Source organism: Polistes fuscatus, unplaced genomic scaffold (genome assembly GCF_010416935.1).
Source record: "Polistes fuscatus isolate 324 unplaced genomic scaffold, CU_Pfus_HIC Scaffold16, whole genome shotgun sequence".
Taxonomy (NCBI): domain Eukaryota; kingdom Metazoa; phylum Arthropoda; class Insecta; order Hymenoptera; family Vespidae; genus Polistes; species Polistes fuscatus.
This window is the reverse complement of record NW_025113064.1, coordinates 1,588,755-1,615,099: the sequence shown is the minus strand read 5'-3', so window position 1 is coordinate 1,615,099 and position 26,345 is coordinate 1,588,755. Positions and strand designations below refer to the sequence as shown.

The 26,345-nt window shown below is 30.1% G+C and overlaps 1 protein-coding gene across 5 annotated transcripts in view; it reads right to left on the bottom strand.

Annotated features, from left to right (window-relative positions):
* The window catches only part of LOC122514871 (insulin-like receptor), a 51,194-nt gene that overhangs the window by 5,178 nt on the left and 19,671 nt on the right, over positions 1-26,345 (bottom strand). For 4 of the 5 annotated variants that reach the window (XM_043631962.1, XM_043631961.1, XM_043631965.1 and 1 more), the window contains exons 2-5: positions 13,973-15,608; positions 3,832-4,006; positions 2,336-2,582; positions 36-147 (exon numbers count right to left, since the gene is read on the bottom strand). In XM_043631962.1, coding sequence (XP_043487897.1) covers positions 36-147; positions 2,336-2,582; positions 3,832-4,006; positions 13,973-14,711 — 1,273 coding nt within the window. In that variant the 5' untranslated portion in view covers positions 14,712-15,608. The remainder of the gene's footprint in view (positions 1-35; positions 148-2,335; positions 2,583-3,831; positions 4,007-13,972; positions 15,609-26,345) is intronic. The other variant, XM_043631963.1, reaches the window with a different exon arrangement.

Genomic DNA, 26,345 nt, shown 5'->3' with positions numbered 1-26,345 from the left:
TAAATATATATATATGAGAATATAAGAATATTTACTTCGTTGACAGTGCTGCCGATTCCAACAAAATGTCTCATCGGGCTTATTGTTGATCAATCTTGTGGTACAATTTTTTTCACATATAGGACAGTCATTCTTTGGTTTATTTCCCTGTCAAATACAAAAATAAATTCTATGGAAACAAGTTAGGATAGAATAAAGTATCGTATACGCACATTTACATGGAATAATATGCACGCACATGTTTAATATATGACATAATACTTTTCGTATTGATATAAAAATTGATGAAATTCATATTTATTGATTTAGAACAAACGTTCTCGTTGGTAAACTTTATCGATTCGTCGTAAAACACGTTATCTCGTTTGAAATCGCTAAAGGTTCGTCCGATTACTATCGACTTCGCACTTTTCTCTACTCGTGAAATATTACACGTTCAAATAATAAGAAGAAACACACGCGTGCCGCTCGAATTTCATTTATCCTACGTCATTAACTTATCGTCTTTCTCTTTCTTATTTTTAATTCGGCTTACAAAACGATTAAATTCTTTCTCCTGAAAAATGATTCGAAACAAATTTCTTCTTCTTTTTCTTCTTCTTCTTCTCTTAAGACTTTTTAATTTCTTATAATTTAAACTTCAATTTAGAAATATTTTTTAACTTTTCCTTTCTTTTTTTTTTGTATATATTCAATTTTCTATACAATTAATTCGTATTATTTGTTCTAAATATTTCTTTGAACGTTCAACTGTTTTTTTAAATTTGAAAAGTGTATCAATCGGTAAGGTAGATTCTCCTTCTTTTGTTTCACATTTGAATTGACTCGACACCGAGTTTTCTAAGTTGTTTTTTAATGGTATTGTTTAAAAAAATAACTTTGTCATATTACAAATTGTACATATAAATGTGTAATATTCATTCATGCGTAGAATTCATTCGTATTTGAATTAAAATCGTAAAATTTTATCGGTCGGTAAGATAAACTTTCTCTCTCTCGCGAAACTCATTCTTAAAAATTTGATTAATCTAATCATTCTTTCAAAATAAATAATTACAACACGAAACATTTCTCATTCAATTATCTCGAAGAGTTAAAAACCGATTCGAGATTTCAATTCTGCTTTGAAAAAAAAAAAGAAAAAAGAAAACAAAACAACAACGTGGTTCAATCGGTCGATAATAAAGAAATCTTCTTTACCGACGCACTACGTTGATTTTTATTTCTAACAAAATTGTACGAATAAACTATAACAATAATTATAAAAAGAAAAAGAGAAAAATAAGAAAAATAAGAAATAATATAAAAAAAACAATTATTAGACGAGAAATATTTAATACAATTTGAATAAAAATGAATGAAACAAATCAAACGAATAACTAACAACCATTTTCTCGTCTACATTGTTTAATAACGAAAACAAAGTGTATAAAATAAGATGAGAAAAGAGAGTATTATATTAGAGAGAGGGTGTACGTATGTGTGAGGAGGTGCCGAGAGGGGGGGTTGGGAGGAGGGCGAGGGCGAGGGGGTGGAAGGGGGGAACACATCGCGAAGGTCGAAAAACAAATTGCGAAAGGCTGAGAGTTACGCTCGTTTCGTCCCGAGTGTTGTTGTTGTTGCTGTTCCCATCGTCTTCGTCGTTGATTCGAAGGAAAGCACGCGTGTTTGCTTTTCCACGAAGCATCTTCTAGTTACAGAGGACAATGCCTTTATGCGGATTTTCAAGGACTCCAACGCGGCAACCCATCCAGTTCCGAGGCTACGCGTTTGTCTCTTTATAAACGTTTCTTCGCTTGTGTATGTGTGTGTGTGTTTGACACACAAACGTACACGTGCCATCGATAATACTTATACACTTACTATTAAATTCTTTCGGCCATTTTTACGACCTTCAAATCGATCAACTTCGATCCAGAATTTAATCGAATTTATTCCTCTTATTTTTTGTTTTCTTTTTTTTTGTTTTCTTTTTTTTTCTACTTCTTCTTCTTCTTTTTCTACTTCCTTGCAATATTTATGATGCATTTTATTAGATCGATTTCTCGAAAGAGGACAATGTTTGAATAAAGGATTCGTTGTGTGAGTGTATGTAATGTGTACGTTTTTATAAAAATTATTTAATATTTTCATTATTCATTGAATTATTTAAATAATATCTTCACATTTTTTTTATTTAAAATGTTAAATTCGTAATGGAAAGTATGATCGTACCTTTTTTTTCGTTTTTCTTTCTTTCTCTCTTTCTTTTTCAATATAACTGAATTATAACTGAATTTTTTGCTCCCACGCAAAATGAATATTATTTGTTTATAAAATAATCAAAAATCCTTACCGATATGACGTGTTCACCTTTCCCAGCTTTGGCTATGATATCCCAATCTATGGTGTCGACGTAACAAAGGGCTGGATTTTTTTCGAAACGTACCGAACCACGTAGAATATCGGTTAACGAATGGAGACCGATTTCTTGCAGGTGCATCATCTCGAATGCAACTAATGCATAATTAATAAATAAAGAATGACCTCGAATCAATGTCAGGTTTGGAAATAGACGGCCGACGCTTCGTAATCCATTAACTCTGAAATAAAGAAACAAAAGAAAGAAATAAAAAAATCAATATTTTCAATTATTAATGCATAAATATTAAATATCAATAAATAATACAAAAAGAAAAATATTCTGTCTCTCTCTCTCTCTCTAAAAATTAAACTAACATCTAAAATCCTTTATCGATCGTCATTAAAATGCACGCACACGCACACCCGCCTCCCCATATATTTTCCCATAAAACAAAATAAATATGTGTGTGTGTGTATTTAAATAAAAAAAAAGAAAAATTAAATAAAGTATTTGTAATCGTCTTTTTTTTTTTTACAAGCGTGTCAATGAAAAGCTGTAAGATTCGTGCAACGACTCCATTCTACTCGTTTCGTGAGATCGTAAAAAAAGAAAAGAAAAAAAAAGTAGAAGAAGAAGAAGAAAAAATAAAGGGAGGGGGAAATAAGAAGGGGGGAGAGGAGGGGGGGATAAAAAGGAGGCAGAAGCCGCGATAATAACAAGCCGCGTGCCTGAGAACGAGTTTAGTGACCTGAGAAGGGGTTGGAACCGAGTGAAACGTCTACTTCGTTCTACTCGACCTTTTATAACTTCTCGATCGTTGCATACTTCCCTACAGACGGGGGGGGGGGAAGGGCACGGAGATCAGGTTAATACGCGTACAGAAAAATTTTATCCAATGGAAAAAATAATAAAAAAAAAAAAGAGAAAAATTATTTGCAATTAAATACAAAATCGAACGCGAGACAGTTATATTATTATAAATAATATAACTATATATATAATTATATATTATAAATAATATAACTATAATTTTCAATATCATTTATAATTATATAATAGCGAACACGCATAAAATATTAAAAACACAAAGATTACAAAAAATTAAATAAAAATTTGGGAAGATAGTTGAATTATTATAGAATACGAGATAAAATATTAGTTAATAAATAATATTGATAAATGTGTGTCTGTGTGTGTCTGTGTTATTTCGAAAGAACACGATTGCTATTCGATTAAATATATTTATGTGTAAAATTTGCATAAAAAAAGAGAGAGAAAAAAAGAACACACATATAATAGAATTTGTTTGATCCAAAATAATTCTCATAGTTTGATATTTGTGTAATTACACAAACGTAGAGAATGAAATGCACGCACCCACCCATGCGTTCGTTTATGGGGGAGTTGAGGGTGTGGGGTGTGGTGTAGTGTGCGTGTCTGCTATTTTATTCACGTTTTCGAGAGATAACATTGATTATTAAGCTTACCTGTATAAAATGAGGTATTCCGTTATTTCAACCAAATCTGGAAAGGTGAGATTCGCAAAGGCCGAATCGTCGGCATGATCGATTAGGAGAATTTGGACGAATCCTTCGACTACTCGACATCCTTGCAGTCTTGTGAATTGATTCACGCTGTTTCTTATGTCTATACTTTGGCACACTGTTTATCGGAAACAAACAAACAAACAAAAAAAAAAAAAAGAAACAAATTTTTTATTAGATAATAGATATAAATTATTACATGGTAAAACACACATAAATAATTCCCCCATTTTATTCTATCCCCCAAATTCACATGAATATATATATGCGTAGATGTGTTTTATCATATACGATCGTGTTTCCCATATCAAGATCATTATTATTATTAATTAATTATCTTCATTAATAATGTAAGAGAAGTTTTAATATAAAATGTATTTCCTCTATTCACATTTTATTTAATATCATATATATTCATATGAAATAAAATATGTGTATATGTGTGTGTGTGTCTCTCTGTGTGTGTGTGTGTGTGTGTGTAGATTCACAGGTTTATTCCAATGCCAGTTGGTGATATTTTTAGCACGACCTGCTAGCATCGAGCTCGTCGACCGTTTTCGAAAGGGTTGTACCAGCAGACGGCGCGTCTTCAACTATATAAATAAGTTTCTACGTCTAATTGTGTTTTGTTTATTTGTTATTATATCAATTATAAATGTATATATGCAATTATATATAAATATATAGAAAATATATAGAGAAATATATAGAAATTTGATAAATGCGTTGAGCGTAACTTTTGGGGTTGGGTTTTCGTCCAATTTTATTGATTTTTCTTGCCAAAGTATTATTTCACTTATGCACTATGCACCTTCCTATTATATTTTTTGTTATTAATATCGCGATAAAATAATAACCAATGGCAATTATAAATTATCTAATTAATTGTTGAACAAGAAAAAACAATCGGCACGGAAATTGAAACAACATTTTACAAAGTAAATTTATGAGTTTACTTTACGCATAATTATCATAAAAAAAAAAGAAAATGAAATTCATGTTAACAACAACCTGATAAAATCACCACCACTACAATTGATGATGATACACATTAATAATGAAGAATAATACGAACAGTTTGCAGATAAAATAATCTAACATTGCGTATTACCAGGAATTCATTCGAATGTGTTGTTTCGTTTTGATACAAACATCCTCTCAAAGAGAGAAAGAGAAAGAGAAGAGAGTATAGGGAGTCTTAAGGCAGCCTACTTAAGAAGTTGCACCGGTCGATGCATTCCAGACTCTCTGCTGTTCAAGGTTACTAGCCATTCACCTAAAGGCCGAAGTACTCTGCTGCCCTGACTCCTGTCTCCTCCTCTTTTTATCTTTATCCTTAACTTCATTCTATCTCTTTTTATTTTCCTTATTATCTACTTATTTATATCTTTTTCTATTTAAAAAAGAAAAAAAAAGATTGAAAATAAAGAAGCAAGTTTACGTTCTTCCACCCCCACCCCTGGCTCCTATTTTTATTCACTTTCAAAATTTAACTCTCACTCTCTTATTAATTCTTTCTCTCAACATTATTCCCACCTCCTCCTCCTACTTATCTATTTTTATCTCATCTTCTTTGTCGAGAATCTTTGCCGTCACATATCCCCTCTCTTTTATTCTTTTTTTTCTTATTTTTATCACATTTATTTTTTCCAAATCTTCTTCGTTTCTAAGAATTTCATCCAATTCTCTCTCTCTCTCTTTCTTTCCTTTCTTCACTTAGTTGCTTTGGATATTTATTTAATTTTTTGGTTTGCATCTCATTCTACTTCTTCTTCTACTTCTACTTCTGCTTCATTGATGAGAATCATCGTCCTCGTATCTTCTTAACTTCTTTTTCTTCCCAATCCCCCCTTTTCCAGCACTCTTCCTGCCCCTGTTTCTCTCTCTCTGCCCCCCACCCTGCACCTCGTCCAGTTTTTTTCTTCTCTGAAACATTCCTCAGGACTCAGGGATTCGTGCGTAGCAGTAAAGCAGCTATGCAGTATAACCCTCGTTCTTTTTCACTGAGGAAACTTCTTTGAAGAAAACCTGTTCTTGCAACTATGTGCACGACCACCGAGTAGAAGTTTAAGTTACTCGGGAAAGAAAAGAAAAAAGATAGTCAGAGAGAGAGAGAAATACGAATGATTGAGTAAGTGTGATTGAGAAAGAAACGGAAAGGTAGAAAGAAACGGAAAGAGAGAGAGAGAGAGACAGAGAGAGAGAGATGCCGGATCTTTTAAGCAGAATTTCTCGTGGATAGACAAAATGTTGCAAATGTTTTCTCAACTTTTATCCCACGACATCTTATTGAAATTAGAAGAAGAAATAAAGGAAGTGTAACCTGAGTGAGATGTCAGAATTTCTATGTAAATTATTATCTTATCTTTCACATATTGTATTATATAGAAATCTATTTTATCCAATCTACAAAAGCATTGAATTAGAAAGATAAATTTTATGTACAAATATATATATATATATATGTATTTATTATCGATGTATGTGTTAACTTGTGACACGTATTACATGTTGAGTTCGAGTATTGAGTCGAGAAAAAAAATATAACTCAAATGTTATCTGATTTTTGTGTCTAGGGGAGAGTGGAGGGGGAAACTTGTCGAAGTTGAATATCGAAAAAATATAAAATTATTATTATTGTATGGGTGTATGTAACTACGATATGGTAAAAAGTATAACAATTTATTATCTATATATGTGTTAACTTGTGACACGTATTACAGGTTGAGTTCGAGTATTGAGTCAAGAAAAAAAATATAACTCAAATGTTATCTGATTTTTTGTGTCTGGGGGAGAGTGGAGGGGGAAGTTGTCGAAGTTGAATATCGAAAAAATATTATATTCGTGTTTTATTAAATAAAATTATTATGATTGTATGGGTGTATGTAACTACGATATGGTAAAAAGTATAACAATTTATTATCGATGTATGTGTTAACTTGTGACACGTATTACATGTTGAGTTCGAGTATTGAGTCAAGAAAAAAAATATAACTCAAATGTTATCTGATTTTTGTGTCTGGGGGAGAGTGGAGGGGGAAACTTGTCGAAGTTGAATATCGACAAAATTTTATATTCGTGTTTTATTAAATAAAATAATTATTATTGTATGGGTGTATGTAACTACGATATGGTAAAAAGTATAACAATTTATTATCGATGTATGTGTTAACTTGTGACACGTATTACAGGTTGAGTTCGAGTATTGAGTCAAGAAAAAAAATATAACTCAAATGTTATCTGATTTTTTGTATCTGGGGGAGAGTGGAGGGGGAAATTGTCGAAGTTGGATATCGAAAAAATATTATATTCGTGTTTTATTAAATAAAATAATTATTATTGTATGGGTGTATGTAACTACGATATGGTAAAAAATACAACAATAGAATTATAGAAAGAAAACGGAAGTCCCACGCATAACAGAGGGGTGGGGGAATCGTATAAGTATTTCTCAATGGTGTTTTTACAGTATATTACACGCAGCCGTGTAATAAATGTATATTATTTGTGTGTATGCGTGTTTTCGAACACGTTCATCGTTTGTTCGTCTCGTAATCTAAGTTTATGGTATCGCTAGTCGAATACTTAGAAAGCTGTTAGATAGCTTGCTGCTCGACGAAGCTTTACGATCCCTCTTCTCTAATATTTTCTATTTCTGAATTATGGGGAAAGGAATTATTAGATAAAGCTTCGATAAATTCTCTACTTTGTTATTTCTATATTTGTAATCAATGAAATCACACGAATTTATATTTTTCGTAATTAATATTGTGAAATAAACTGTAAAATAAATTTATGATATAATAAATATATAAATATATATAAATAATAAATTTATTTATTTGTAAGATAAAAATTAATAAAAATTAGAAAAGAGAAGGGAAAAAAAAGAACAAGAAATTGTGCAATTCTTGCAAACAATTGAAATAATAATAACAATAATGATAATAATAATAAAAGGAAGAGAAATAGTATAGAAATGATTTGAATAAAATTTGAACTCGAATAAAAGTAAGGGAAGGAATAGTTTAATTAATTTTGGGAATAAAATAAGATTGTAGAAAAATGATAGAAAAATCATAAATAAGAGGAAGAAAGAAGGAAAGAAAAAAGTAAGGATCGTCTAGACAGCAACTTCCGGTATCGTTGGGACGGTGGCCATGTTACGACAGACCCCCTTTTGCTTCTCAACACCTGGCTTCGTCGTTCACTCCTCTTTTGAAGGTGAATGACCTCTTTCGGTATACCTTTTTCTACTTCGTCACTTATTAAATTAGAACTAATAATCTAATATCTAGTTTCAGTAATTTTTTTTTATATTTATTTATTTATTAAATTACCATTGTTGGATTAATCAATCAATAAAATATACGAAAATAATGAAAAGAAATAAATAATAATAATTCATCGAACAAATCTAATTGATTTGAATTATGTTATACTCGTATCTAATATAATTCTAATGAATTAATGGGAAATTAGAAGTGGTGGTGGTGGTGGTGGTGGTTGTTTTTTTTTACAATTAAAAAAAGGTAGGGGAAAAAAAAGAAAAGAGATAAACGAATAGAATTTTTTTCTGGCGGAGTATTTGGCCCGCGTGCGTGTGTGTGTTCACCTTTTAGACCGTTGTCACCGAATTAGATGGACTTTGGCTCGAGAAGGTTCACGAGAAAAAGTTTGGTATATGTACACAGAAGAAAGAGAGAGAGAGAGAGAGATGTGATTCGATCAATGGGCTTCTTGCCAAGGACATAAAAGTTAATTTCAAGATCCTGATATATTCGAATGCGAAATATTTTTCGAAATGAAATAAATAACGTTAGAAATCATTTGTCGGATATTATCGAAAATATTAGAAAATTATCTAAACATTATTAATTTATTTTCAATCTAACAAAAAAATAAAAAACAAACGATATGATTTTATTTTAAACGGGTTCGAGGATAAAATTATTACGCAATTTATACTGGATGACCATACTCGAAAAATCCACGTGCACAAACACACGCACACACACGTACATATAATTTCCCCTTTTAACGTCGACATTATTCTCTATTAGAAAAAGAAAAAAAAAAAGAAAAAAGAAGAAAAATACATAGAAAAGCATACTAAAGGAAGGTACGCGTGTGTTTGTGTGTTTGTGCGTTTGTGTAACGTGTACGTGAATACATCTACGAAATTCCCCTAACATCGATATCATTCCATATAAGAAAAAATATATATACCTATCTATACGAAAGGAGGGTGTGTATATTTGTGTATGTATGTGTATATATGTGTGTGTGTGTTCTAAGGAGTACGAAACTACGACGCAGCACTCGCAAAAGTTCATCGGCCTGAGCCACGCGTTGCTGCGTCGTTCTAACCAGTAACGAAATTATCGAACGAGAACGTTCCAATATTTTTATTCCTTTTTTTATTTTTTTAAAATATTATTCCAACATTTGTATCAACTCGAAACACGATATACCTGTCACCTCGTAATATAAATTACATTAATATTAAATAAAATATTTTTGCCCCCTTCCTTTTCTTCCTAAATACTCTGTCGTATGCATTAATAAAAATAATCTTACGTTAAAAATAATATATACATATATGATTTTAAATAATTTGGAAGTTCAATTAAATATCTGTCAAGTTAATTAAGTATTTATTTCAAAGACAACGACAATGGATGATCGCAATGAATCCAGTCGAAATTGACATTGATGACCTATCTAGATCTTTCAAATGATATTTCAAATGAGACTAAAAGATCAATTGATCTCACGATCATTCGATCAATGATATATGTATGTGTCTGTGTGTTTGTGTGTATGTAAATTTGAAGCGTGGGACGACGTCTTCTCCTTTTGAGAATGGTCAATAATTTTCCAGTCATTATTCTTACCAGAAAACGACCCTTCTTCTTCTTCTTTTTCTTCTTTTTCTTTTTTAATCTGACACACGTACTCTCTTATTCCCTCTGATTTTCTTTCTTTCTTTTTTTATATTTTTCTTACAGACTGTTGTAAATCTTTCCCTTTTTACTTCACGAAGGAAATTACTTACACTATCGTATCAACATTTCTCTCTTACCCACTCACGTATACCTTTTCCTATTTACTTTCTGGCGCCTACAATTTTTACTGTGTTGTATAATCTCGTATATGTGTTTTGTCCCCCCCTCCTAACACTCGTGGTTATTATGGGACATTTTTATTTATCATTTTCTATGGTACATAACCCTAAGTATATTTCTTTTTCCTATCGAATCATTTTTATTTTTATTTTTCTTTGATCAACAAGTTTAAATTATGATGCAACATTTTCTATCATGCAAACGTACCTTTAAGTTTTTATCAATTATATAAAAGTTAATATATTCTCTTTGGATGACATTTAAATAAAATATAAGATAATAATAAATTGAATATTTTTCACCAATCAATAATTAGATTTGATTAATTTCTTCTTCTTCTTATTCGTTTGCTTCACCGTAATTAAATTTACAATTTTTTTTCCCTTTCGTTAGAATGTTTTCAAAAAGCGTCGCATCACCTTTCGAATTTGCGATATATGAAGGATTAATTAAAGATCTTTAATTCATCGATGAAGTCGAATGGAAACGAAAGAAGAAAAAAAAAGAAAAAAAAAAGTAACAAGTTAAAATATCAATCATGTTGCAACGATTTCTTGCGAGTACCGTTAGATATCTACTACACGATTCTAACATAAAACATAGTTGCATAGCTGCATAGTTAACATACTTGCATACTTCCAAGATATACGATGCAGAGAGAGAGAGAGAGAGAGAGAGAGAGAGAGACGAAGACAAAGTTATTTGCTTCGTCATTTTTATACCTTCCTTCATCTTCTTCTTCTTATTATTATTATTATTATTTTATAAATATTTCGAGAAACGTTTAAAGTATAATTATAATAAATAAAACGAATCAAATAAATTATCACAAAAAAAAAAAAGAAGTAGAAATAAATATGAATGAAATGTTGTAAAAATTCTTAGCAATTTATTCATAAGAATAAATAAATAAATAAATAATGTATTAAAAATTATTTGAAAATATCAAACCAATCACGTACGAATGTGTGAAAAAATAATGCATAAGTTAGCACCGAGTATCTTGTAATTAAATTTATATATCTTTTTCTATCGATCGTATAACATTATCAATGCCATAAAACAATCCCAATAATAATAATAATAATAATAATAATAATAATAAGGATGGAAGTAGAGATGATGGTAGTAAATTATAAAAAAATTTACATGCGATTGCATCTACTTAGTTGTTCTCGTTCTCACCCACCCACCCCCCCCAGCCTCACCCCCGTTCCCTCTACAAGCCCCTATCATTTTCCATCGTTCGATTTTACGCTCGATATGATTTAAAACGACTAAGTTTTATGGATATAACGGCCATGGGCGATTGGACATCGTAAATCTGTACTATTCGATACTCGCACATTTCTCTTTCTTTGTCTCGATCATTTTCAAGGTGGAACAGAATCCTCCACCTTCCCTCCCCCTCCCCCTCCCCTCCCCCTACCACCTTCATTCTCTTCTTTACTCAACACTGCTACTATATAAATTATATTCAAAATCTATACTAACTTCTCCAATGTAATATATCGAAATTATTTTCCATACAAATTGTATTTTTTAGATCTGCAATAATTGTTTTAAATCAAAATCTTCTATTTTTTTGTTTAATTTTTATATTAACATCTGTTAGGATACGCGTTTACAAATATTTTTTATCATTGATACGATAATTGTTCTAAATCACACACAAAATCTTCTTCTTTTTTTGTTTTTAATTTTTATACTAACAACTGTTAGAATACACATTTACAAATATTTTTTATTATTGATACGAGATATCTTTCTATAAACAATAATATTAGATTAATAAATCAATAATAAATGAACTAAAATAATAAATTAATTATAATCTTATATTAATAATAATAATAATAATAATAATACATTTTCATACGATTGTTTTGTGCAACGAATAAGCTCGGATTTAAATTCGTAGAAATTTCTAAGAGAGAAAGAAAGAAAGAAAAAAAAAATAAAAATAAATAAAAGGAAAAAGGGAAGAGGAGGAGGAGGAGGAGGAGGAGGAGGAGGAGGAGGATCTGATTTAATTCGCTCGAAATTCTCCAGACAATCCCCCATGGTACACGTTGTAGCTACCCATGGAATCTGTTCTTCGCGAAAGATAAAAGCCGGACACGATAAACGCGTCTTCTGGTGGAAACGTTAAAGGTATATACTTTCCTCTCCTCTCCTCTCCTCTCCTCTCCTCTCCTGTTCCCTCTTTTCCTCTGTCTTTCTCTCTCTTCACTCGATTTATCGTTTCTTTACTCCTTTTATTCGTTTACATACAACTCTTTATCTATACACAAATATATAATTGCATTTATGTATAGGTGTGTGTGTAAGTGTATATGTGTTGACAAAAATTATACAACATTTATGAAAAAATTCATAATGTACACTGGTACACGTATAAATATATTACATATAATTAATATGTTTGAAAATGAATGTGAACAAAATTGTCAACGAAACCCATTTGTTTTTTCTTATTTTTTCTTTTTTTTTTTTGGCAAGAAATATATGAAAATTATTATCGTAAATTTGATTGATACAAAATTGAAGACACATCGGTCCTATGTATTTGTAAAATATTATTTATTTGGTTAATAATAAATTTGTCGGTATATTAATAATTAATATTACGAGAAGAGAAATGATTAAAAATGATTAAAAAGAAAAAGTTCTTCGGGGATAAGATCTATAGATGTTGAAATCTTCAGCTTCCGAGTTGTATTATTTCGTTAACCGGATGAGATCGTTTTGTCAAATCAATGATATAATGTCGGCCTAAACCTCGTCGTATCGCATGATATTTCTATCTATATGTCACTTCTTTTTATTTATTTCTTTATTTCTTTCTTTCTTTCTCTATTCCGTTCAATCTCGTCTCTCAAATATTTCTTTATTTGTATCAAAAAATAATTTTTCGATTGGAGAAATCAAACGACAAATTTTCTTATACAATTTTGATCGACAATAATTATTTGTTAATAATTTGTGCACGATTCGATGATATTTCAAAGTTCAATTAAAATTAAAAAATTAAAGAAACAAAATAATACTACGATAATTTTTTTTGTTCGTAAGATTTCAAGGAATACATCATTGTACTATAATAGAATTATACAAATGTATCCTCTCGAATCTTTTGATTTATAAATAAAAAGAAAAATATAATTATGCGTTTTTCTAACGGAAGCGGACATTTAGACAAATATATTTCATATCTTTGTCCGAAATCCGAAAATAAAAATCAACTACCAAGCAGAAAGCAAATGAAACTATTAATTATAATTCTTACTAATGATATGAAAACTATTTAACAAAAATATTTGATATATTTTAACAACACGAATTTGTCAGCAATTATTTAACGAAACATTTGATATTTCTCATTTCTGAAATATATTCAAATATAATCAACGTCGTGTCGTTGAAATCAATTTTTGTCTTTTTTTTTTTTATATTCTTTTTTTCCTTCCAAAAATAAATAACTCAAAATCGCATGAATGCGAATTAATATTCATAAACTCGTTTGGTAATCAAACTTGATTTTGATTTATTTATGACAAGGTCACGGTCGCAAAAATTCTTCAAGAGAATTATTTTCAATGATAATTTAATGAATGAATTTTAAAAAAGAGAAAGATTTATTCGATCGATCTATCGATCCACGAAATAACACGTGGCTACCGTTTTAAAGCAAATCTTAAATCGCGTGTTGATTTGTATTTAGTCGTCATTAATTATACATTAATAATATTTGATTTATTATTTCAATCAAAAGGTAGAACTTTTTCTTTCTTTTTTAAAAAGAAATAGATGTGTTTTATTATATCGTACGTACAGTCGACGAATAAAATTCGTTTTACCCGTTAGACTTAATCGTAAAAATAAAAATTCAATTTATTCCAATAATATAAAAAAAAAAAAAATAGAAATAAAATGTGAAATGAAGTTATACTCACCCCCGTCTTTTTTGGAGTACCCAACCGAAGTTTTTCTTTGCAAACTGGCGACAGCGTTAGGCGGGAAAGTTAATGCAAGGAATAGGGCAATACTGAACGCTAATCTCCAATAGCACAAATTTTTCCACCGTACAACACTCGAAGCGTATCTCGAATTTTCTCCACGATTTTGCAACGATGAATAATTATTTTCCCTCGTTATCCATTTATCCTTGTCATCTTTTCTTCTGATACTCTTCGATGATACTTCGTAAAACGAGGATGACGATGACGATGACGATGACGACGATGACAACGATGAATTATAATAATTCGAATTGATTTCATCGAAATGACGATCAGACGAATTTAACGAAGAAGATCCGTGTAACCTTTCACAAAGTACACAAGTTCTCGTTGAAAAATGATTATTGTTACACTCCTCCTTATTATCATCATTATCTTCTTCTTCTTCTTCTTTATAATCCTTTTTACACTCGTTATTAATCATCGTAACACCGTTCGAACAACAACGACAACGACAACGACAACAACAACAAAAACAACAAGCACCACTTTGAGAAGAGAAGTTTGCTGCTGATTGCTGATCGTCAAGTGTACTACTGATGCTTCTTGTTGTACTCCTAGTTGACTTCCTACTACTACTACTACTACTACTAGTACTACTATTACTATTACTGCTATTACTGTTTAACTCCTCGTGTATCTCCATCCTGCGCATGCGTCGTGAGAAATACATTTTTCTGCGCGCTTCCTACTTTTTTCGTCGTATTTTTTGTTTTTACTTTCCAGTAATTTTCCTTGCCAAAAAAATCTTCTTCTTCTTCTTTTTCTTTTCACTTTTTCCCTCTCTTTCTTCTCTCTCTCTCTTATTACGTTTATTATTTATCCGAATAATTTTGAATATTAATCGAAATGATCAGTTCATCCTACGTAATATAATATCACTCGTCAAAATCTTACTTGAAATATTATTTTAAGTTAATAACAATAGCGATGATTTAACTCCCGTTGAGAACTCGAACAATTTGTCGTAATTTTGAATCATTTGAAATCCATCGATACGATTGGATATTATTGACGAAAACGATGACAATGATGATGATGATGATGATGAAGAAGATAAGACGATGGTGTTCATTGATTTGGGTTGGTCGTTCACGTGGACCAACGCGATTTTGAACAAATTCGATGGAACAATAATAAAAACAATAACAATTAGGATTACTATTGTTATTAATTTATCGATAGTTGCTGGTTTTCGTCTTCTTCTACGTCCTCCCATCAAGATCGTTCGACGTCGTGCGTCGTTAGCACGACGGATTCCTAATTGCCGTTTATTCGATTAACCAATCCTCCTCGGTGTTACCACTACAACAGGACCCATATTCTTATTCTCGTTGACACGTTGGTAATAATATTATTCGAGTAGTAGTGGTCATCACACATATACAAACGAGAAAAACAGATCCCGTGGTTGGTTCATTTCCAATGCTGGTTGTTGTTGCTTCAAAGTTTAACAAGCAAATGAAGAGAGGAGGGCAGAGGTTCGAACAAGCAAATAAGATGACAAATTTGATCCACGAGGAATCGGTTTTTCTTTCTTTCTTGATACTCCTTGATTGTTCCTTTTTTCCTGTAATCAAAATTTCATTCGTGTTAAGTTTATTAGAATTATTTTTCATTTATTTAGGAAAATGTAATATATCGTGTATTTTATAAGGGATTGTATTAAATATCGTAACAATAATATATACAAAATTTTGTTAATAATTAAATGAATTAATAAATATACAATTATAGTTTGTATATTATTTAGTAACCGCCAACCATGGAGACACGCATTTGTTCGTTCGAAGAACTCTTCCAATAAAATTTGAGCTTCAGTTTTTTAATAAAATCGAGGGACCGGGGGGATTCGAACTCAGGATCTTTCGCATACCGAAAAAACGCTCTACCACTTGAGCCACGAAGGCTTGTTTAGTTTGTACATTAATTTCATTGAAATGTCTTCGTCATCCTAGGAAACATTTCATTTCAAGATAATAATGCAGTTTCTATTGTTACGTATTTCAATTCAACATTGTAGAATCTATCGTAGAAAACACACTCACACATGGGAAGAAAAAATAAAAGGTGTAGAAGATACGTGAATGGTCTAAAAGCTAAGCAAGTTCAGAGAAAATTCGAGATGCAATATTCAAAACAACGCCTCGTCATCGTTCAACCTGTGTGTACACATTTGCGAGTATGTACCACCCAGTGGAACATTAACATCAAAGACAGACAGTAGGAGAATGAGTAGAAGAGAAAGATTGGATGATGGGGGTGGTTAGGGGGTAGGGGGTTGCTTGGTGGAAGGGTGTGAGTTGGTTGAAGGATTGCGAGAAGGATACAATGAAACTAACAAACGTTTGCAAGTCAAACGGTGCTTTTCATTATGAGCAAAAGCTACACTTAAAGCTCTTCTAACTCACAGTTATCCTAAATACAACCACAATAATACAACCACTGCTTTTTTCTATCCTTTATTGCATTATTAAACTTACTTTTATCACATTTTTATATTTTTATTTTTATATCTCGTTTCGGATTAGAAATAAATTCATTTTGTTAGCGATTTATTTGTTTGTTTAATACGATTTCAATTATATTTTGACGAGTATAATATTTAGTCGGGATTCTATCTATGAAAAAAAAAAGAAAAAAAAGGTTTTATCTACCCTGGAAATTCCCTCTTTATCTTTTATCAAAACTAATATAAATCTAAAAATATGTTATACACGTGTGCATGTATAATAATGATAAATGTATTATTATTATTAACAAAAAAGATGAGAAAAATAAAAAAGAAAATAATAATAACAAAATAAATGATCGTTTATCGACCATTATTATTAATTTTCTTTTAACAATAGCAAACATTTATAATATTATAATGTAACATAATTATATCAATTGAATATTAGAAATGTATTATTATTATTTCGTAATAAAATGAAAAAGTATAAAAAGCGAGTTTTGCAAATCGTTTCAATATCGATTCTTATCGATTCGGACAAATCACAGAACCGCAATTTTTCATTTTTATCACGTAACGCCAGTGTTCTTATCTACAACAACACGTGCGAGTAACTTAAATTACAGCTAATAACGATAAAAACAACAAGATATAGAAATAGAAAAAGAAAAAAGAATTTAAAAAAAAGAAAAAAGGAGGGGAATTTTTAAAACAAATTAAATGAAAAGAAAAAAAAAGAGAAGAAACTGAATGAAATATAAATAAATAATAATATTAAATAAATATAAGAAAAAAAAAGAAAAAAAAGAATAAAATTGTACAATTAGTTTTAAAACGACGATATAACATTACTCATACAATCTAATTGGATATCTTATCGTCATTTCTATGCTAACAATTTGTATGCACAAGAGGACGTTATATAACTATCTTATAATGATAATAATTATTTAATTAGTTAGTTACTCGTTAAATACTAGATTTAATTTTATTACCACCGATTTAAACATATACGTAAGTGTATTCCATTTTCGATATTATTTATAAATACAATCGATTATATATATCTGATTTCTTGTTTTCTTCTACAAATATATTTTTCTTTACGAAATTATTATTATTTCGTTAATAACTCTTTTACTTTATTTTTTAATCTATTCTAATTAAATAATATTCAAATAATTTATTGTATAATATGTTGATCAAATTAAAATCGAAAATGCATACACAAATATGCACAAACGCACAAACACAAATATATTTTTCTTTATGAAATTATTATTATTTCGTTAATAACTCTTTTACTTTATTTTTTAATCTATTCTAATTAAATAATATTCAAATAATTTATTGTATAATATGTTGATCAAATTAAAATCGAAAATGCATACACAAATATGCACAAACGCACAAACACACAAACACACAGAGAGATAGAATAATAAAATAAAATAAAGTATTAATATTATTTCTAATCGTAGTATATCACAACGATAAGATAAATTATATTTATAGAAAATAATTTCTAATTTTGTTTCCAATCGGAATACCAATAGTTACAATTACAAATTAATACATTTGAGATCTTCCAACGTATAATTCTTGATTTAATCTAACAGTTAGTAGTCAACTATATAGTCAAATATATAGAGAAACTTGGGAGAAATTTTCTATCGATATGAAACAACAGCCCTCCCCTTTATCCCACCTCTCGTTTCTCACCCCCTCCCCCTCTCTATTTCTGCACGAGTCATTCTCACGGTCGTGTAATTGTTTACGAGTTGGTAGCTGCTATCGGTTTGCCGGTTCGCAACGAACAATGATACTATTCGCGAATGGAACGATTAGATTGAGCTCTAATACACGCAAAAACAATCGATATTTATTTATATATATATATATATTAAATATGTAGGTGTGTGTTATACATAAATTGCTCGTTCAAATAGAGAAATCAATTATTATTATAATTATTATTATTATTATATGATAACGATCTTTTGATTTATCTCGAAACAATTGTTACTCGTTACCTCTTTCAATTTTTATTCTAATTCTTTTCTAATCTTTTTTTTTATGAATTATAAATTTTGCATATTTCATTTTCAATTATATGCTCAAACTATTTTGAGAAAACAAAATATAATATAATATAAATAAAATAAAATATAATAAGAAGAGAACATACAATGCGCAACAAATCAATTATTATTATTATTATTATTATTATTATTATTATTATATGATAACGATCTTTTGATTTATCTCGAAACAATTGTTATTCGTTACCTCTTTCAATTTTTATTTTTATTCTCTTCTCTACTCTTTTTTTTTATGAATTATAAATTTCGCATATTTCATTTTCAATTATATGCTCAAACTATTTTGAGAAAACAAAATATAATATAATATAAATAAAGTAAAATAAAATAAAAAGAGAATATACAATGTGCAACAATAATTCTTAGAGAATAAGGGTGGGAGATAAATGAGGATAAGGGGAGGTGAAGGGGGATAAAAGAAGGCGCCTGATCTGTCCTCGTTTATCGGGTCCGGTCAGTGAGTTAAAGCAGAATGATTCGATTAAACGTGAATTCTTCTTAATAACCAACAGATAATTCATTTATTGTCCTATCGATACAAGGTCAGACCAACTTCGATCGGTCGAATTATTTTATTCCTATGGGGGTACACTCCTTTCTTATGACATTTGTCATGGTGTTTGTGTGTGTGTGTTTGTGTGCATGTGCAATTGTATATCTTTCTCTTTCATTCTTTTAGAATTTGTCACACGAAGGGTGGTCACACGATGGGGGAGGAAACGAAGGGGGGGAGGAAAGGAATGAAAGATTTAAAACTCACAATCAGGCTCTCAGATTGAATCACTATACTTTGATGAACGATCGAAACTGACGACGGCAACCAATAAACTTCCTCGAGATTAATGTGTCACGCCTACGACCATGATTTTTGACCATTTTACGATCCCCGACACTTCTACACACTTTTATTTACTTTGTTTTTCTTTTCTCTTGTTTTCCTCCTCCTCCTCCTACTACTACTTCGAACAATTGGAACACTATTTTTAATTGTTCAACGTTTCTGCGAAATTGCATTGGTTTCGTGGTATGTAGAGATTAATAAATAAAAAAATGAACAAATAAATAAATGAGAAGAAATTTGAAGGAACAGTTTAAACGACTGTGTGTGTGTGTAGTCTTTCAAAGTATAATTATCACGGATAAGTTGCTATATTAAAGTGTTTAGATTTTAAAAAGAGGTTATAGGATATCGCAAGAACTATGATACACATAAGCTATACTATCTATATATATGCAAGGTATCTTAATAGCTGTCCTTCGTTTAAACATACCTATTTTTACCACATATATAGGACTCGAACGATTTTTTTTTTTCTTTTTTCTTTTTGTAAGAAAATATTACGAACATTCTAACAGAATAATTCTACACGTTATTATTAATTATTTATTTATTTATTTACATTGGAATTAATAATGGTATTCGTTTGATTTATATTATATTCTCTTATTCATTTTTGAGATTGAAAATATTTTGAGAATAAATGAATTAAATGAAAATTTCTATTCGTTGTATTATTTTTATCTTATTTTTTTGTTTCTTTTCTATTTTTCTCCCTAAGTATTTCCGATAATATTAAGATTAATTACGTTTTATCTCGAACTTGAACGTTCTTCGTTTATATTTCGTCGGGTTGGTATAATTACACGCTTCGGTATTCAAACTTTCTGACCACCCACGATGCATATTATCGTACAGATACATTTCAATCTTATACGAATGCATATATCTCGAAGAGAGACCACCTACGTTGCGATTATTAAAATGTTACGTGTTTCAAAATCTAAATCATTAATCAGATTGTTCATATAAACGTTATTAAATAATGTAATACGTACTTACGTTATGTGTCGTTGAATTAAATAAAAAATAAATATAAATAATAAATTAACGAATCATTTATCAAAGTGTTCTAGGATAACATAATTAATCTTACATTTAATTTAGCAATACGAATTAATAAATAATCAATTAAATCATTCTCGTTGAGATAGAGATGTTAAATGAAAAATTATTACATTTGAAAATAAATACATTTATCAAATTCTATATAACAATGTTACTTCGTGTGTATGCATTTGGAGAGTCGTGTTGTTGTTATTGATAACGCATTCACTTCCGTAAAAGCTTATGCATGTTATATCCAGTACATATAGATTGTATTGGTTTTACAAGTATTGATTAGTTGCTTGATCAAAGTTAAGTAAGTACTTACATACTTGTAAGTATGCCTATACGTGGTCGCATGTTTATCGAACGTTGACTTCGTTCAACTAAGTAGAAATTTATTACACATATATGTACATAATATTTATACTTTTAAACAATTTTAATAAATTATAATATATATCTTAATAATCAACAAAAAAACCTATATATTAATTTATTAAATGATATTATTTATAAGTAAGAGATAACGATGGGAAGAAAATTTCTCAATAAATCAATGAAACCAAATTAAATCAAAAAATGAAAATCAATAAATTATTACCAAACTTATATATTAAAAAATAATGTATATATATACATTTCTTAAAGTTTACATAATGATCAATAAAAGGAGGAAGCCGATGTGTATCAGGTTATGCATTAAACTAACGATATGCTTGAACGCACGACAGGTAATGACCGAAGAAGATCGGCAAGTGTAGTAGGTACACACCACTAAAAGGGGGTACTACAACGTAGTGGGGGGGAAAAATGGAAGTGGACGGAGGTATGATAGGTGGGAGTAAAAGTAAACTTGTGTATGTATATGTGTGTGTATATGTATGTTGTATGTGTAGTGTAAAACAGAGTGGACGGGGGAAGTGGTGGGGGAAACTCGACGGCCACTCGTAGTATCGTAAAAATGCGATCTTCTTCGGCAACGTCGCCAACCTACTGAATGAAGCTCCCGCTCATTTCCCCCCCCCTTTCTCCTCCACCACTCCCGACGCTTCTATCCCCACCATTTTATGCTCATAGAACGTCACCCCCCACCACTCCTTTGATACTTCGTCGTTTTCTATACGAGACTGCGTCGTATACGTACGTTCTTCTCATTGGCGTAACCACTTAGACCCTTTCCCCCGTGAGATTTTGTTTTTTATTTGTTATATTTTTTAATTAAACAATCGTATCGAAATTTAATTATTTTTTTAAGTATGATAGGCTAAATACAATGTTTTATTGTTATGATCAATGGAGTATTTTATCGATGAAGTGATCATACGTATTGGAGAATAAAACTAATAAAGAAAGAGAAAGAAAAAGTATGAAAAATGTTATTTGATTGTTGACAAAATAAAGTAAGAAAAGTTCGGTAAAATTCGAAGATTTTATAAAAGTTTTTCCGGCCGGTAAGAACACTTTTATTAATCATAAATGTTTTTATAATACGAAGTAACAAAGAAGCAAAATTTCTAATGCATTACAAATATATTCTATTAGCTAATAGAATAATACAAAATATAAATATAATATATCCGTTGGGGGTTTAAAAATAATTGAACAATAAAAATAATAAATAAATAATAAAGAACGAAAACGACGAGAGAGAGAGAGAAAAATAATATCGACATTTATTTTGATATAATCGTATATCCGATCCAAATCCATCCCCTATTTATTTCTATTTTATTTTTCAAAAAGAACAAAAAATATATATATAAAAATATAGCCGTGTAAGTTTTTATCTTTTTCTATTAAATTGAAACGTGAAAAGGATATGTTTCTAACGCTTGAAATAAACTCTCCACGCGTCCTGGAATTAGAACGAATGCATTATGTATTGGGGTGGACCAGTAGCAAAGAGGAAACTCGTTGTTTCCGTCTCTCTTTCTTTCTTTATCTCCCTTCTTTCTCTTTCGTTTTCTCTTTCTCTTTTTCTATCTTTTTCTCTCTCTCTCTCCCTCTCTTTCTGACTCACTTTATCTATTCGCAATTCGAAATTTAAAACATTTCTCAGAAGACGACATCTCGCGATAAGATTCGATTAAAATTCTTAACTCGGTTATTACGTCATTCATCGCCTTGGAGACAACGGTACAATTCTCGTAGCATTCTTTGTCCGATTATAAAATTCGTTAGATCTTCTTACAAATAAAATATATTTCAAAATAGCAAATAAATAAATGGAGAAAAATAATTCAACTTAAAAAACAACGTAAAAAATCATTGAAATTCATTTCCTTTCTCTCTTTTATCTAATTATATACAGGATAATTAACTAAATTTATTAAAAATTTCGTTAGAAAACGAAATACGTATGGTGACGAAGTTAATATACTCTTATTATGATTATTATGATTCGTAATTATTTCAACGACGATTACAATTTGTTAGATTAAATTAAAACAATGATAATAATAAATCGATCAAATGAATCCTGGAACGAATAGAAATCTTTTCTTTTTAAATTCTTTTAAATATTATCTATAAAAAAAAAAAAAAAAAAAGAAATAAATCATCACAATTTGTGTTCTATGTTTAGAGTATAGTTTTCAATCTATTTCTATATCTATTCTTTTCTTCTATTTCACAAGAAAAGTTTTCTAGAAGACACCATCAACAGCAGCAGCAGCAGCAGCAGCAGTAGCAACAGCAGCAGCAGCAGCAGACAGGAGTAGGAGGCAAACTGAATGGGAAGATATGGTCGATACTCTCTTCTACCCCCACCTAGTTTAACTCCTCCCCCTTCACTATTCCAACTACCCCTTCTACTTCACTATTACCCCCATCACTTTATTCCACCGTCTTTACCACATTTGTTATTCCCCCACTCGGTTGACACGCGCTACGACGCTGCTACAATTCGACCAATCAAACAACAGCCAGTCTGCTATACGTGCTTTGTATGAGTACCTAGTTGTAATATTGTAGTAAATTGTAATAGTAGTAGTAGTAGTAGTAGAGTAGTAGTAAGTGCACGAGACTTCCAACTGCAGTTTGCATTCACACGGTTTTAGAACTCTAGTTGCTATTATAATCGTCTCTTAATTCTATATATTTAGCCTAATTTCTAACTATCTCACTTATTAATTGTTATTTTTGTTTTTTCCTCATATTTTGTATTTTTTTATTTTTCTAATTGACGTACTCGTTAAATGAATTCAAAATTGTGCGATATAAATTGTGAACAAATATCAATTATATATCTATTAGATAAATTTTCAATTGACGCATAGATATTATTATTATGAAAATTATATAAATTTATACGAGGTTTTTCGTAGAAAATTCTACGCACAATTTCGTAGGATAGAAAAAGGAAAATTTTTCATTGGCAAATAATCAAATCCTCGCGTTTATACGTTGTTCATTTCTATCAATTCAATTTAACACATTAACTAATTCTTTTTTTTTATTATTATTATTATTATTATTATTTCTTTAATTTGTAATTTTTATATAAATATTCTTAATCATTCCTCCTGCCTCTCTCTTTTTATTTATCTCTTAAGATTTTCATTTCAATTAAATTATACAAGTATCACCTTTCAAAGAAGACAGAAATACATAAAAAAAAAAAAGAAAAAAAAAAAAATAAAAAGAAAAGAAAAGAAAAGTAAATCGTATTTATAAAAATGATGTATATTTTTATAATGATTTAAAGCCTTTCCAAATTTTCCTATGTATACGCGAATATACGTGTTGGTTGTTTTTTCTCTCTCGAAAATCTATAAATACGAATAAATGTGATATTTCTCTCGGCATAATTCCAAGATCTCAAAACAATTTTTAATGTATATATACGCGCATACCTAATAATAATAATAATAGTCATTTATTAATCCCTCCGCAAATGTAATAATAAATAGAAAAAACCAAATAATGTGAAAATAATATATCAAAAGAAATATTCAAGAAAAACAAAACAAAAAAACAAAAAATAAGGAAAAATACAAATGAAATATATTTTATTGAAAATATGTAAAAAAGGGGAAGATATTCGTATTTCTTTTGTTGTTATTGTTGTTGTTGTTGTTGAATTTCTTTATACGCCCAAAGACTCACACAAATGCAACTTGAACTCGTTTTCTAAGAACCACCCCCTGAATATAGCGACGAGTAGTTGTTGGTGAGTTCAATGAACTCTTTCGAACCTTATTCGGATTTCACCTAAATTTACCCCTTACCCCCTTTATTATTTATTTATTACACTGTGTTTTAAATACATTTACAATTAGATAAACAATTTACAAATTGTTAAAATTACCAATTTATATTTATTCTACGAATGAAATCTTATTTCACGTAAACTCGTTCTATCATTTTTCAAATAAAAATATATCACAACGATCTATTAATATCCATGCGATTCTAATCGCAAAATAATCGGTTAGGTAAAAAAAAAAAAAAAGAAATCCTTAGAAACAATGCAAATTTTCAACCCCGTTTCTACTATCTTCCAATCTTCTTCCCTCTCTCTTGTACTATTAATAGCTTTTAAACATGTTTGACCTAAATCATGAAATCATAGTCCTCGAAAGAGAACCTTGAAATAATTCTAATCCACAACCCCCTCTCCTCTTTCTTCATCCCTTTTTTCTTAATAATATTTTCACAATCAAATTAACAATCCACAATATTTGATTCGATATTATTGAATTAAAATCAACAAACAAACAAATAAATAAACAAAAAACAAGGGAAAGGTTGAGAATCACTGCCGAGACTAAGGTGGTTGAGTGAAATAGGGCGTGGGTGGGTGGTTGGTGGTGGTGATGGTGGTGGTGGATTAGACGAACGGTGGGGGGAAATAGGAGGAGAGGTTTAAGGGGTAGAGGTATGAAAGAGGGTGAACAGGGGTTGAAAGGGGAAGAGGTTGGTTATACTACGCCGCAGTTTGAGGGGTAGCTACGATCGATGTCGACCAAAACATTGCCACTTGTCTCGTACACGCTAAAACCAACCGCCCCTCTTCACTTCTCCACCACCATCACCACCACCACCACCCCTTTCTAGCCCTCCTTGACACAACCCTCGTTCCTTTTTTTTCTCATCGTAACGTCTTCGTTCGATTATTTCTTACGTTTTCTATCGCAATCCTTACTAAATTTATATTACAAAAATAACATTTGTTTTATATTTAAATCAAATATTTTGTCAAAAACAACAACAACAACATAACAATCATTCGCAAAAGTGCAAAATTCTGTATAATTAACCAAAAAAAAATATTAAAATAGTATTACAAAAAAATAATATTTATCTGAAAATCAATTTACAATTAAACGATTAATTTTATTCGTATAATTTGTATTTTAATTAATTACGTTGGATTTATCGTTTCAATTTTAAAATATAAAATTTATATTCCACTTGTATTCTTATATGAAAAAAAAGGGAGTGGGAGGGAGGAGAAGGGTGGGAAATGATTCAACGCACATCTTGGAATTAATTCGAGTTGAGAAAAAGAAAAAAAAAAAATAAGATGATTTTGCACTTTCGAATGCGCAACTTGGTCCAAGAATTTCACTGCGACAAACCTGGCTTATGTCTCGGCCTTCGTCTTTTATCTCACTTCCTCTTTCTTTCATTTTCTATCTCTCTCATACACACACACACACACACACATCTAACTTACACCGTCCTTCTATCTTTATCTTTATCTGTTACTTACGTAGTAGATGCATACACGTCACGACACTTTTAGATATATCTAACACCGGTCTAACGCCTACATTATCCTAACGTTACTTGTAAAGTACATAAATACACATTTTCTATTGTATTAGTATTGTATAGTATGTTAAAACGACGTGAACG